Consider the following 14,807-nt stretch of genomic DNA (forward strand, 5'->3'; position numbering starts at 1 on the left):
TGTTTGTGTGTTCTTTAAATTCACTGAATTCTTTTATCATATTCATCATTGTTCTTTTGAGTTCCATGTCCTGCATTGTCTCTAGGGCATTCTCATTGTGCTCCTCTAGAGGATTATTGGTACTTAGTAGGGATATATTATTTTCGTTTTTCATGTTATTATTTTTTTCTCTGTGAATTTGACATGTGAATTTCTTTTGTAGTTTCTGATTCTTGTGTGAGATTCAAGCCTTCCTTTGTTGAATTTAGGTCTGCTTCTTTTTGTAAACTTTATGTGCCTTTCTGGTTTACTTGTTAGGCATGAAAAGCTGGTTGGTCTTGGCTTCAGGTTTTCTCTTTTGATTTTATATTGGAGTGGCCAAATTGCTTTCATTTTGCTGCTCAGGAGTTCCCATAGAGGCCCAAGTTGGATGAGGATCAGATGTTCTCAGGCTTTCTCCTAAAGTCTGGATCCCTCCAGGAAAGATGCTGGCCTCAGGAATTTGAGGGCTAGGCTGGCCTGGGAGCAGGGCCCAGGAAAGATGCTGGTCCCAGGAAGCTGGTGGCTCTGCCACCCAGGGATGCAAATGGCCAAACTTCATAATTTTTTTAAACCACTGAGTCCACTTAGTTCTGTTTATATGTGCATGAGTTTAAGACCATCTGCTGGACCATAAATAATCTCTCAGGGGCCTCATCCTCAAAGAAAACTGACTCTTACCTCCCCCAAAAGCTATCAATTCCCAGTAGCTCCTCAGCTAGGGGTAGAACTTCATGAGCCCCTTTCCCCTCCATGCTAGGATTTTGGATTTTGGCTGGCTTGATCTTGTGCATGCCTTGTGCATGCAGTCATAGCTGCTGTAAGTTCATGTGTGCAATGGTCCTGTCATGTCTGGCAAATACAGTTTTACTACAGATATCTACTACCTCTGGCTCTTTTTTCTTTTCTTTTTCTTTTTCTTTTTTTTTTTTTCATGAGAAGGATCTCCTTATAGCCCCAGCTGGCCTGAAACTCGCTGTGTAGACCAGGCTGACCTTGAACTCACAGAGATTCACCTGCCTCTGCCTTCAGAGTGTTGGGATTAAAGGTGTGTGCCACCACACTCTGCTTACCTCTAGCTCTTTACAATCTTTCTGTTTCTCTTCCATGATGATCCCTAAGCTTTGGGAGGGGGTGTAATATAGATATCTCATTTATAGCTGAGTAGTTCATAGTCTCTTAGTTTCTTTGTTACTCTCCAGAACTTGGTGGTAAGACCCTACTGCTAAAGGTATCACATTCTTGACATAGGACATGGAGAAATCAAGCTAGTACTTACCTGGAAATTTCATCCCTACTGGCTAGCTTTCATAGTGCTCAAAGGTACTGTGCTCACTACTGGGGGAGAAAAATAATCAACAGTTCTACCCAGCTGTGTAGCCCTCCCCTATTTTTTTTTAAGTAGGGTCTTTCACTGGCCTAGAATGTCCTAAGTAGGCTAGTCTGACTGGCCAGTTAGCCACAGGTATTTGCCTATCTCTGTCTCCCGGATACTGGGATCACAAGCATGCACCACCATACCTATTTTTTGTTTGTTTAACATAGGTTCTGGGTTTTTAACTCAGATCCTTGTGCTTACAATGTAGGCATTTACCATCTCCTCAGCCCCTGTCTTGGTCTTTTGACAATTCAATTATGATGTGGGTGTTGCTCTTTGTGATTTTATCCCATTTGGAATTCAGTGTCTTGGCTGTGTAGATCTTAGGACAGGAATTGAAAATGTTTTTCCAGCTCTCCACTCTCATACTCTATACAGCTCAGAATGTTTCTGTGAGCAGATGTGCTTCCACATACACAAGCCAGTTTTGCAGCGAATGCCACTGACTTCCTTTCCTCTAGTTCTGTTCACTTCTGACCCTTTCTGCTTAGAGGTGTATCAGTCCCACAGACTAGGGACTCATCCCAAATACTGCCTCCTCCGGCTTCAAGTGTTAGTGACAAGGACAGATATACCTTGAAGACACTGGGTTCTGTTCTAGAACACTGCAATATAGAGAGTCACATGAGTTTTTTGGTATCCCTACACATGAGAAAGTTACAGTTATGGCTATGCTATGCCATAGTCTGTTAAGTACACAATAGTATAATTTTAATTTAAAATATTGCTAAAAATATGATCACCTGAGTCTTCGGCAAGTTATAATCTTTTTTTAATAGTTTTATGCTAAAACTCAGTTTTTGAAATTTTATTTAAAAAGTATATTTGCAAACATAAAATTTAGGATGCAAAATGCTCATTTTAAAACATGTATTTGAAAACATACACAGATGGTAAAAAATCCATACCATTAAAAATGTTAATGACGCGGTATTGTGCTCATGGAACAAAAATGTAACCATCAGAGCTCTTTGTCCCCATGTCCAGAGAGTGGAGAACCTGGTACAATAAAGTCATGAGAGCCACGTGGCCAAAGTAGTACAGAGCGAAAGACCACTCAGAACACATACTTTAAAAACACGTCTCCTACAGATTCACACGGGCAAAAGGGAAACACAATTTTGTATTTTTCCCACTTTAAAGTGATCGATATTGCATCATAGCATTTTAAGAAAGGTGTTAAATCTGAATATGGGTGAAACATTGCATTCTCTCCTGCTGAAATTTGCAGAAACAAGCAAGCAAACAAAGCTAAACCAAACCCAGATTCTTGAGGCCCTGGCCCACTCTTGAAAATGCTCCCAAGCACAGCTTTAAAAGACCTACTGTAGGGGCTGGAGAGATGGCTCAGCGGTTAAGAACACTGGCTGTTCTAGCAGAAGACCCAGGTTCGAATCCAGCACCCACATGGCAGCTAGCAACTATCTGTAACTCCAGTCCCAGGGGATCCAACACCCTCTTCTGACCTCCACGGGCACCGCATGACACGGGTGCACTTACCTACATGCAGGCAATACACGCATACACATAAAAATTTTTTAAAAAGACCTACTATAAGTTGCTCTGATCAGATCTGAACATTTTAGATTCTTGAAAACAGGGCACTATTGGTTCCAGAAGGTGCTCTGAACACATCTTAAGAAAACCAAAGGCAGGCAAGGAAGAAACACAGGCTCCACATGGGGTGTGCAGTACGGACACAGGTCTCGGGTCATGATTCCTCAGTCTTCTCCGGGTGACAGTGTCTGCCTGCGTCCGTGCCTCTTCGCATTCCTCTATGAGTTACAGTATGGTGCTGATTTTGTTTTTAAGCAGTTAGGCTGCATGGTTTAGAAATATTTACTCAGTAGTGGCTTCAATGGGATTTATAATTCTGGTAAGAAAACACAGGCCACAAACAGAACAAATACTTGCACATGCAAAATCTGGGCATTGGTATTCTACACTAAACCTGTGTATCCTCCGCAGAGAAGGGCCCAGGGTCTTGACTTGGGTTCTGAACAAAATGTCCAAGGTAAGCCACAGACTTCATGAATTGCTTCTCCTAATACTGATGGCCACTTGAAATTATGACTAACGTCAAGCAGGTCAAGCAGATCAACCATCACACCCCACAGCCCCTGAGAGAGGTGCACAACAAATGGAACGAAGTGGTCTGAGAGGTCCTGGGGGATGGCTGGGCATCCATTCAAAGACGTCACATTAACCATAACATCAAGAGCAGCATCACACACTGGTGACACCTCAGACACACTGTGGCATCCCAAACTCTGGGCTGCTCCTTCCAGACTGCCTACACTTGGACTGTAGGGGTGAGAGGGTTGAGATGGGTTCTGACGGGCAGAGTGGTCTAGAGGCAGGTCTCCTCCGGTTCTGCCAACCTAGCAAGAAGCAACTCCAGTGTCCCTTTCAGTTCAGCAAAGGTTCCAGCAAAGACACTGTAACAATGTAAACATGCAACCTAAGCTAGCAGGAGGCCTGGATAGTAGCCTGAACAAGGAGTAAGGCAACAGAATCGACTTTCAGGCCAGGCTCATCCAACCGCCACCACCCAGGCTTGGCCTGGCTCTCTGGGGACTCATTCTGGCCTGACATCCTTGTAATCATGACCAGGAACTTCTGGCTTCTGAATTTTAAGTAAATGCTTGGAATATATCAACTTGGCAGCTCAAACAGGTTACCCTTTTCAAGTCTCCATCATTTGGGCACTTAAAAGTTTATGTTCACACTAAGGAAGCCTCAGCCTTTACGGTTTATCATATTCATTCCTAGGACTGAAGGGTGAAAAGTAACAGATTTCACTATGAAAGCTCTTTAGGACATCCACTCTGTACTCTCTCAGGATATTATACATACTTAAAAGCATCATTTAAAATCAAATATCCACTGTAAGAATCCCTTGATTCATCATTTTACTGGCATCCACCAAGACCACACTTGGGTGTGGTCAACCCACTGGTGGCTGGTGCATTCATTTTATGAGAACACCATTTCCTGTGCAAGCAGCACTCATTATGCCTACCACTTTGTCTTTCCTAGATGACACTTGAGCAATTCATTTTTGGTTGCTAAATTTATACACTATCATGAAAATGATCCCTAACTGAGTATGAAAAGTCTAAGCTTCCCTGAATTCTGCACAATACACACACACACACACACACACACACACACACACACACACACACACACTATGTAGACTGAGAGGACACTGAATTGAGAAGCAGAAAGGTTGTCAGGAAGCATGTTGTGATCAGCATAGGCCAATCAAAGTATTGTTTAGGCTAAAAAACTAAGACCAAACTAAAATCTGTAATTCATAAGCAAGTTTCTAAAATTCCAGCTAGAAAGAAATTGGATGAACTTATGGGCAAGTTATAATCTTATACCAGTGAATTTGTTTGACACTGGTGCCACAACCTTAATTTGTGAAAACCCCAGTATCTGTAAAGTACAGTAAAATCAGGTCAACAACAGAAGGTTGCTGTCTGTCTGTACTTCTGATCAACAGGCTGTAAGCCAGGATGCTCACATTTTCTTCCTCAGGTTTTGTTAATTCGCTAGAGCAGCTAACAGAGCTTTTATGAAAACCATTATGGGGGGTGAACATAAAGAGATATGTGAAGTAAGGTGTGGAGAGAGCTGTGGAGCTCCTAGGTCTCCCCAGTATCACCCTCCAGGGACCTTGAGGTATTTGGCTGCCTGGTCTATGGGTGTTTGTAAAGCTTCTCTGCAGAGATAAGTATGATTAGTTGCACATTTAGCTTTGATCAGCTTGACTATTAGCCCCTTTCCTCTCCCTAGGGGTTGAGGATATAGCTAAAAGTCCAACCCTGATCCTACTTAGACCTTTAGTGACAGTCCCTTCTGGAGCTCCGAGTCATCAACTCACTGGTACCTACTGGTCACACTGACCACTTGGGAGCCATGTGTCAGTAAGTGGGGAATAGGAACCAGCACGTCTTTTAGTACCACAGTGGGCTGATGTTTCCCACAGCTTCGGGGCCAGCTCAGCCCTGGTTCCTATCCATGTCGTGTGTTCCCCTCCCTGCCTTCTCGTGTACGCCCATCTGTGTATGTGGGTCTGCTTGGTGGAACTGTGTGTTTCCCTTTGTTCTGTTTTCTTCATAATCCTTAGACTAGAAAATCTCAGCTGTCCCATTCTCATGTGCCAAGTACCTGACCCACTCACTTTCACACTGAACACTTCTAGAAGTTTTACCGCAGTTGCACTTTGGGGGTCCATAATTCAGCGTGCTTTGTTTTTATGCTTTGTGCCCAGTGTTGATATTCTCTACTGCACTGGGGCCTTGTTCTTGTGTTGTCTTCTAGCTCTTCGTCATGGTTTCCTCTAACTTGTTGAGCAAATTTTCTTAGAACGTGGTATCTGGACTTCCTCAGGTCTAGTTTCTGGGGTTGTTTGTTTGTTTGTTTTGGTTTTTCTTGTTATCGTTTGTACCTTCTTGTTTCTTAGAACCTCTTTTTAGCTTTTGTTGACCTCTGGACACTGTGACTAGTGTAGCATCTCAGTACTTGGACTTACTGTTCTTGCTCATTGTCTTCACTTGGTGACATTTCTGAACCAGTTCTGTGAAGTCCTTCTTTGTAGCTTTTTATCAGCTGATGATTGGGCAGAGGTTCTTACATGGAACCAAAGAGGTAAGCACGATGTAGGCGTGTTCCCTCACTCAGTCATAAGTACCAGGAACATGAAATCCTTTAACTTTCTTGACCACATGTGTTTTTTGTGGGTGTACTAGAAGAACAAATCGAATTTTAATCTACTAGAGGATTGGGGGAATAGAGGACTGTCCTAGAACTTCATTTCTGAGCCAGTCCTAAAGGAGTTCTGTCTAATGCTGGGGTGATATTATTGGTATCGTCTCATGACCTTGCTATTGGTTGCCAGTTGTGTCAGGTAAGTCCCTCCTCCAAGTCACTTTTGTAATGAGAGCTTTCTACCATAGCCATAATGAACTACCCACAAGAGATATGTGGATGTCTCCTGCAGGCTGGAATTTGCATGGGCTCCTGACACTGAAGAGTTTTCTTTTCCCTTGCAGACCACACCACTCCAGAGCCAGGTGTGCTGATGTTTCCACCAAGAAATGCTTGGTCATGGATGCTGATGATGAGGCAGTCCTGAATCTCATCACTGGGTGTGAGTGGGACTTAAGCAATCCTCCTGGGAGTACAAGCTCCAGCCAGAAGGAGCATGAGGCTGACTTCCATTATGCCCGAGGTATGCTGCTCATCACAGTGAAGGCGCTATGAGTTAGGCAGGCCCTTGCTTCAGGATGAACAGTTATGATATTTACAGTACTAACTTTGAATGCCAGTATCTGGACTATGGAATGACAAAAGGAAAGGTTAATGTATCTAGGTTGAATTGAGTCATATTGCACAGTTGTTTAAATTTCATTCTTCCTCAGAGCACAAGAAAAAGTAAAATATCTGATGTAGATGTGAAAGCCAGTATCCTATCTACATCAGTGGAGCTGGTATCCCTGGTACCCACGAGGGGCGGTCAATCACTTGGTTCTTATAGTATGCAGAGCTTTACACCAACTAGGGTGTCACACTTAACATACTGTGTGAGTTTAATGTGCAGAGCCTGGGGACTCTGCCTTTCACTGGGACTTGCTTATAAGTAATTTTATATCTTCAGCTCCATGATGAGTTTCTTAGAGCTGATCATGCTAGAACCAGCAGCTTCTGAGTCACAGCCTCACAATACTGCTGTCCTTAGTTCCCTTAATCCTAACTCTTCTCATGGAGGCGTGTGTCTCTGTGTGTTTATAGTTTTGATTTGCCTTTCCTGAAGGCTGTTGATATAATATTGGCCATTTTGCATCTTCTTTTATGATACTTCAAGTCTGTTCACGCTGTTATTTAATGGGCATATTTCTCTTTCTGGTGTAGCGTCATGCAAATTATGTGTGGATTTTGAATCTAAGAACTTTCTCCCATTTCATGGCTTGCCTTTTCGTTCTCCTAACAGTTAGTGATTTGAAAAACAAATGTTTTCACTTCAGTGAAGTCCAATTTGTCAGGTTTTTTCCCATAATAGTTGTGCTTTATTGTGTCCTGTTATGAGACCTTTGCCCATCGTATGCTCTAGAGGACTTGCCCTGGTTTTCACAGGTGCCCTCCTATTTCCATGTGTAGGAGCACAGAACATTCATTGTCTCCAGCACTAGATGGTATGAGAGGCCTGCATTATTGGTCAAGGTCCTTCCTGCTTTCAGCTATTCTGATACCATTTGTTAAAAGAGCTTTTCATTGTGTAATTACTCTGGACATTCGTTCAAGTCAGTTGACCTGCATCTATTTCCTGTCTGTAATCTGTCTTCCTTATGCTGCCATCTTGGTTAACTGGAGCTGAGTCCTCCCTCAGTTTTGCCATTTACCTGCCTGTACTTCCATCTTGGTTAACTGGGGTTGAGTCCTGACATCCCTCAGTTCTGCCATTTACCTACCTGTAGAATTGTCCAGAATTCACTGTGGTTATGACTCCTGTATTAACCTATTTAGTCATCTTTTTCTTATTTAATTTATTTAAGAATAGAATATTTAATAGCTATCATATGCTATCACAAACTTGAACTGTAATTTTTAATGAAATAAGACTTAAAATGTTTTTAATAAAATAGAGTCCGGACAACTGTTGAGTCCTTTGTCCATCCAGCACCAGTGTGGGGACTCCGTGAGGAGAGACCATGAGAAGAAGAAAGGCAACTCCAGAGGGTGCTGCTCAGGCAGCCACCACAGGACGAGCTCTGTGGGGAGCTCCCCCTGCAGTATGGAGTGCCGGAGGCCTGCCATGTACACATGCAGCACACCCGCTCTCCTTCTCATCCAGGTGAACGCAGAATCCCGCCAGGGCCTTTCTAAGTAGTCACACACTCTTCACAGTGTTTGCTCTTCTCTGAGCTTTCTCCTGTTGATCTGCATGTGGCATTGGAAATTCTAAAATGTCTTTGGAAAGAATGTAGCTCGTTAAAACTTACCATCCAAGCTGCATATGGTGATGCACACCTTTAATCACAGCACTTGTGAGACAGAGGCAGGCATATCTCTGTGAGATTGAGACCAGCCTGGTCTACATAGTGAACTCCAGGTCAGCTGTACTACAGGGCATCCTGTCTCAAAAAAAATTTACCATCCCCTCATATTTTAGACTGCTGATCTGTAGATTACTTGGTATTTTTCCACTGTGCACATACATTCATCTTCTGCCTCTTATTCTTCTCCCTGTCCTCCTTGACCCTCACAGCCACACTTTCTTCTAAGTGCACAGGTCCAGGTTATGATACTAGCTACATTTTTGATACCAAATATGAGAAATAGTAAGTTAACTGAGTATCATCTGCATCTATGATGTGCAAGTATCAAAAAACCTACACAAACCTGCTACCTTCGGGGGCTTGCTTAGGTCACATTTATGAGGACTTCAGAGGTAGCATGATCAGGTGGTGTGACTGTTCTGAGTTCTGGACTATGATTAGGCCAGGGTCCGTACTCCTGTTCACTGCCTCCCCCACTTCATTGCCCTTCCTGGACAAGGGAATGTCTAACCTTTCCAGAAAGTTCTTAGTCAGGCGATGCAGAGGAGCTCCATGTCAGTTGACCACCACAACTCATGTTTGACCTCTTGGAAATGCCTGTGTATAATGTAAACGGTACTTGCTGAAGCGTAGTCTGTGAAATGCTGGGGAGTGAGCACTTCTAGAAGTCTGCCACTTCTCAACAAGGATATATCCTATCTGCTTCATCCAGGCTCCTCCAAAGTCCGTGTTGAATCCCTCCCTCCTTCCACCTCCCACCTCCTCCCATTATGTATCTTTGTATCAGAGTGTGGAATACATATGTTGCATGTGTTTATACGAACATATATTCATGTTAAAATTATCGTAGCCTTGAAGTTTCAGAGAATTCAGTCTAAAGAGTGCTCTGCTCGCTCTCTGTATTATAGACTCTGTGGATGTTGAAGACTGTGTTTCATCGTCTCAGAAGTTAAGTTTATCATCACAAAAAATATTAACTCCTTTGCCTGTTCCTGAAAAGTATAGGAAACGAAGGATGCCTGGGGGAGATTCCAGGTGCCTTCAGACAGAGAGTACCTGAGGTGCCTGGAGAGGGCCGATGGGCCTATCAGCCTGGAGGACAGTCTGAGCAGACAGGATGGCTTGGAGGGTCACAGTCAGGTGACCTCGTCTCACTCTGAGGCTTTAGAGACTGAAAAGAGGACATCTCATGGCACAAGTGACACCAGGGTGGTGAGCTGGGGAGCAGAAGGGTCATTAGCTGGAGCCCTGCCTCATTTCCACTGAATGTGCTTTAGAGCAAGCCTCACCTTGCATTTTCAGTCTGTGACCCCGTAATTAGTTGCTTTTAAATAACTTCCTTGGCTCTTGATCTCATGTTCCACTGGTCCCTGCAACGCTTTGTTCTCAGAGGTAAGCACAGCTACATAATAGGGGTCATTTCCCCATATTTATGTTTGTCTCCAAATTTGGAATCATACTTTATGGCCTGCTAAGAACCATCAGTGACCATCAGTGCATTTTGTGGTTTTCCGAAGGTTTCATCCTGTTGAGGGCTTAAGAATTCTCATATCCTCAGAGGGATCTGGAGGCCCTGAGAACCGTATTGTCTCATAGCAACCAGCTGATCCAGTTGGAGGCTGAGACATGAACAAGATCCACCAAGATGAGAACAGTCAGTACTGACTCACAGCAGCTGGAGCAGGATGGGGCAGGTGCAGATGCAGGAGCCGGGTAAAATGAAACAGGGAAAGTCTGGGCTGTAGAGCCCTTTGGCCTGGGAGTTGGAAGAGCTTCAAGTTGGTTGGCTCTCTGGTCCTGAGCTGGACCCAAGGCTAAAACAAGGGAAGCTAGTAACATTTATCATACCCTGGTGGTTTTGGGCCACAGGTAAGGTCACTGCTGAACTTTCTGGATCATGCTGGAGAAAGTAGGCTAATGCCTGTGACTAGAGAAGTGTGGTGCTGTGCTGTGCTAGCCTTGAGAGAGACTAGCATCACACATGGGTACCCCTGAGGCAGGTGCCCCGACCTCTCAGCTCAAGGCTGTGACCCCGTGGGCATGGATTTCTTCTATTGTGGGAGACATACATTTGAGACCCTGGCATGTTATTGTTAGAAATCTATTTTCTGCAGTGAGCTGCCAACTGAAAGCCAGTCTTTTTATGTCTTCAACATAGCTGTCTCCTAAACAGTGCTTGGCAGCCGTGCCTGGGCAGAGGCCTGCCCTAGAAGTGGCACTCCTGGAGGCGCTCCTCGACCTGATAAACAGGTACTCGAGTGGCAGTGGGTCTCTGCATGGCAATGAGGCATTCCTGGGTGAGTTCTGGCAGCATCTGTTGGCAGATGCTGCTCACCTGCTGTGTTTGACTCTCTCAGAATTTACACCACCTGGGGCTCCAGAGGATTAGATAATTGCCCGAGTGCTAGGTAACTGAGATCCTCTGTCATGGTTCCTCACTGTCCTCCCTACAGTCTCTGCCTGTCTTCTCTCTAGACTCAGCTTTTATGGAGGCTAAGGTGCTTTGTGGCTGTGGCCTACCACCTGTCAGTGCTACCAATGTTGGGCTCTGATTACTCTGTCTTCTTATGAGCATTTAGAAGGTTGGGAGACCAGCTGCTGTCTTCTGTTCTTCTGTGTGCCTCTGGTTGTGTTCAGGACCCTAGTTTCAAAGATCTTTAGGATAGATTTTCAGAGTTCAACAGGGTTGTCTTTCTTAGAGAGGACTCACATCTCTTTGCTTCTGCAAACTGGGAAACCAGGGTAGAAGTATGCCAGGGTCCCTCATCCAGTGTTGTACTCTGAACCCATGCTTTGGCCTCTTTCCCTGGCAGCCTGGCTGCTTGTTAGTGTTCTTGGGAGCACATCAGCACTGAGCTGCCTAAGCCTGCCATGGCTACTGACCACTCCCCTCAGAATTGTGGCCCTTAGCTGTTTCTGGATAAGGACCCTGGGAGCTGTAGCACTGCATCCTCATGGTACATCTACTCCATGATCAGGGGCAGCGGCCTGCTGTATCAGGAGTGGTCTATGGTAGCCATGACGACTATCTTGGAGTTGGCAGGTTGTGGGTGGCAGCCCAAGCTGTTGTGCATTCACTCCATGTTCCTGATATGGCTTCTTAGCATGTACAGCCTTCGCTTGGGAGTTGCTGTTTTTCTAGACTAAAAGCCATTTCCATTCTCCACCCTGCCGGTGACTACATGTGAAGCCAAGAAAGTGATCTCAAGGTGCCAGTGTCTCTGTTTCCATCTGTACCCTGTTTACAAGGCACATAACTATGTAGTGAACATGTTTTCTTTATATTCCATTCTTAAGCTATAATACATTAACATTATTTCCTTTTAACCCCCAGCTCAAGCCAGGCACATCTTGTCATCTGTTCAAGAGTTCACAGTAGCTCAGGACAATTCATTACGTGAACAGGAAGGCATTAGCCACCTGACCCTTGAAAATAGGTCTCTGCAAAGCCGCCTTTCTGAGCAGCAACAGCAGTACACCACGACGGTGAGCAAGATGACAGCAGAGCTGAACAGCACACGGAGGGAGCTGCTGAGCTGTGCTCTTTGCCATTTCTTTTTGTTCATGGGATGGGGGAAGATAAAGGTCTGATCTTACAGAACGAGGACAGCCCTGCTTCTGTACTGCCCCTCAGCCACCACTGGGCTCACCCTGTGTGTTCCCTCTTGCTGCTCCAGGGCCATGCAGTCTTCCCCATTGGGATCTGCTTCCTCCAGGGATCTGCCTGACTTCTATGACCAGGCCCCATAGAATCAGTGAACCAGTGATGACATTGGTGCTGGTTGTCCCCATTCTGTCTGGTGTGCTCTTCTCAGAGACTCTGGATGGAAAAGATGTGGGAAGAAGGAATGAGCCAGGCTTGAGGCAATCTTTGCTCCTTCCATAAGAGATTCCAATTACCTGGATGATCTGTGGTCCCTGCATCAGTCTGTACCAACCAGGCAAAGTTTGATGGTCCTGTTTGAGTCTGAGGGACTCTCTGACACCAGGTGGTGCTCAAGGAACCATGAACTTGGACTTGGCAAACTGATCTTTGTGGGGTTGTGTTGTATTGAAAGTATTGAGGTATTTTCACTTCTTTAAGTCCATGCTAATGGTTACATCAAAGGCAGAGGAGTTGGATTGCAGAGCTACCTACCAGTACATCTACCAGAGCAAGTACTGACCCTCTGCTCTGTTCTGTGGTTATCTAGTACCTTACCTCACAGTGAGCCATGAGCCAACACACTTAACAAGAACAGGCTGAAGTTTCCTGTCTGTTTGCAGGAGGTGCTTTGAAAGATTTGGAAGCTGCAGTTGAAGGAAAGGTCTTGGGTCTTGCAGTCAAACTTTAACAGGAGGCATCAGGGTCTGGTGGTCATATGCATGTGGCAAGAGTAGGCTTGCCTCATATAGAATAATTTCAGCAGTTTCCTCGAATCTGGGCTTAGATCTTGGCCAGATGTGAGTGCTCACTCCCGTACCCTGCCGTTAGTGAAAGGGAGCCTGACCAGAACTCAGACCCTTCTGAGTATGCCTGCTGGTACCTGAGCTGCAGGCAGGTGGACACAGATCTATGGAAACCCTGACTTTAACTGCAGGCGACCTGCATGGCTCACCTGTCAGCAGGAGCCTGCCAATTGCAGTGCCTTGGCAACATCTGCCGTTATTGGCTCTAATGGTAGCCTTGATCTCTGTCTTATCTTAATACTCCAACATGTGCTCAGCATTTTCTCTGCCTTTGAGGATACCAAGGGGCCCAGGCCTCAGTTCCTGCCTGTGATAGGGCATAGATAATGAGATTCCCCCCATCTGTAGACTGAGGAGCTAAGTCATAATGACATTCCTGAAGGAAGGACATCAGTACCATAGAACAGTACAGAAGCCACGGAGATGCACATGACAACAGGATCCTCATGGAGGGAGAGGCCCCACCAGCTACCAGCAGCTACTCCTCTAGTATGGGATCTAGATTCCTATGGCGCACACCCTCCCCCCTTTATGGTCACTTCCCCCTTCCAGTGGGTCAGACTGGGAAGGCCTGCTGGTTGGGGAGTATGCTAATGTAATTCTTGATTCTTTTGCATTATGAAAAGGGAAACTTGCATTTGTGGTGATTGTACAATTTCATTACTTTCTCTAAATATGTTTACTGAATATAACTTGTCTACATTTGTTCCCTGTGCCTTTAGGACACCTTGAGACAACATTTAGACAAATCTTTGGAGGAGAATAGTCACTTAAAATCTCTCTGGTTAGCAGGAAAAAAGAAGTAAAAAATGCAGACACTTCAGCTGCATTAACTTTGCAGATCGCTGGTGAGTTTAGCTTATGTGTGATACTATTTGGTGAAATTCAAGTGCTTATGCACATATGGAATAGACTTTGTTCTAAACCACTTTATGCCAAAAATTGGAAGTAGTAAGCACTGCCTGAGTGGGTCTGGAGCTCCTATCCAGTTCTGGGGCGGAGTGTGCAGGGATCTGTTCACGTGGCTGCTTCCACTGCCATCAAGGTCTGGACTCTTTTGCCTCTTAAGCAAGCAGGTAACTTTTTTTTTTTTAAATGGGGTTTATGGCTACTCTAATATTCCCCCTTCTGAAGAGGTATCCCTAAAATATTTTAAGGACTGGATACAAACTCCCAAATACTTTTGACATTTTTGCCCTTTGGAACAGAGTATGTTGCTAAGAGGCCCAAGGACATTTTGACTTTTAACCAAAAACTGCCTACTTTTCTTTGGGGTCTTTTTACCCTAACTGCCTAGACAATTCCTACCTCCTATTCTTATCACACCATCCTCTGAAGAGGCTACCCAAATTGCCAATAGGGAATCAGGATGCAGACCGCTCTGGCTTCTTCCATGCTGAACAGGGATGCAGGGTAAGGCAATTGGAGTACCCCTTTAGTGGATCTATCTAAAAGATTCCCAAATTGCGTAACTCTTATCTCCAGGGGGAAAAGAAAGTCCTTGAATCATGACTAGGGGATGTGAAGGAGAAGTAAAGGCAAGAGTAATTACAGGGAACTAGAAAAAAGTCAGAACATGGCAATTTTCAAATGTTCATATGAGAGTCCACTGCAGTTTCTTGACAAGGGCTTCCAAAAGCATCCCTCTATTGGGTTCTTCCACATTCTTCTTTTGTTTTGCAAGGCTGGACTAGTTAGCTAAAAGTGTGGTTGGGAAGAGTGGCTGGGTATTCAAGTGAGGGTCCAGTGACCCTGCTTGGCACTCCTTTAATGAATGAACACAACCGTCAACAAGCCCAATTGTGACTATGTTTAGCTAACAGGCTCAGCCGAAGTCGTGATGATGGTAATTATTTCATGAAGAAGGGACTGCTATATAGCATCACCTTATTAAA

The 14,807-nt window shown here is 44.7% G+C and overlaps 1 protein-coding gene across 1 annotated transcript in view; it reads left to right on the forward strand.

Annotated features, from left to right (window-relative positions):
* Positions 1-14,807, forward strand: part of Cep72 (centrosomal protein 72) — a 50,121-nt gene that overhangs the window by 24,029 nt on the left and 11,285 nt on the right. The window contains 9 exon segments of the mRNA XM_008852521.3: positions 6,460-6,638; positions 8,050-8,159; positions 8,162-8,258; positions 9,372-9,488; positions 9,491-9,675; positions 10,622-10,760; positions 11,798-12,003; positions 13,635-13,689; positions 13,692-13,760. Coding sequence (XP_008850743.1) covers positions 6,460-6,638; positions 8,050-8,159; positions 8,162-8,258; positions 9,372-9,488; positions 9,491-9,675; positions 10,622-10,760; positions 11,798-12,003; positions 13,635-13,689; positions 13,692-13,760 — 1,157 coding nt within the window.

Source organism: Nannospalax galili, unplaced genomic scaffold (assembly GCF_000622305.1).
Source record: "Nannospalax galili isolate Female #2095 unplaced genomic scaffold, S.galili_v1.0 scaffold1146, whole genome shotgun sequence".
Taxonomy (NCBI): Eukaryota; Metazoa; Chordata; class Mammalia; order Rodentia; family Spalacidae; genus Nannospalax; species Nannospalax galili.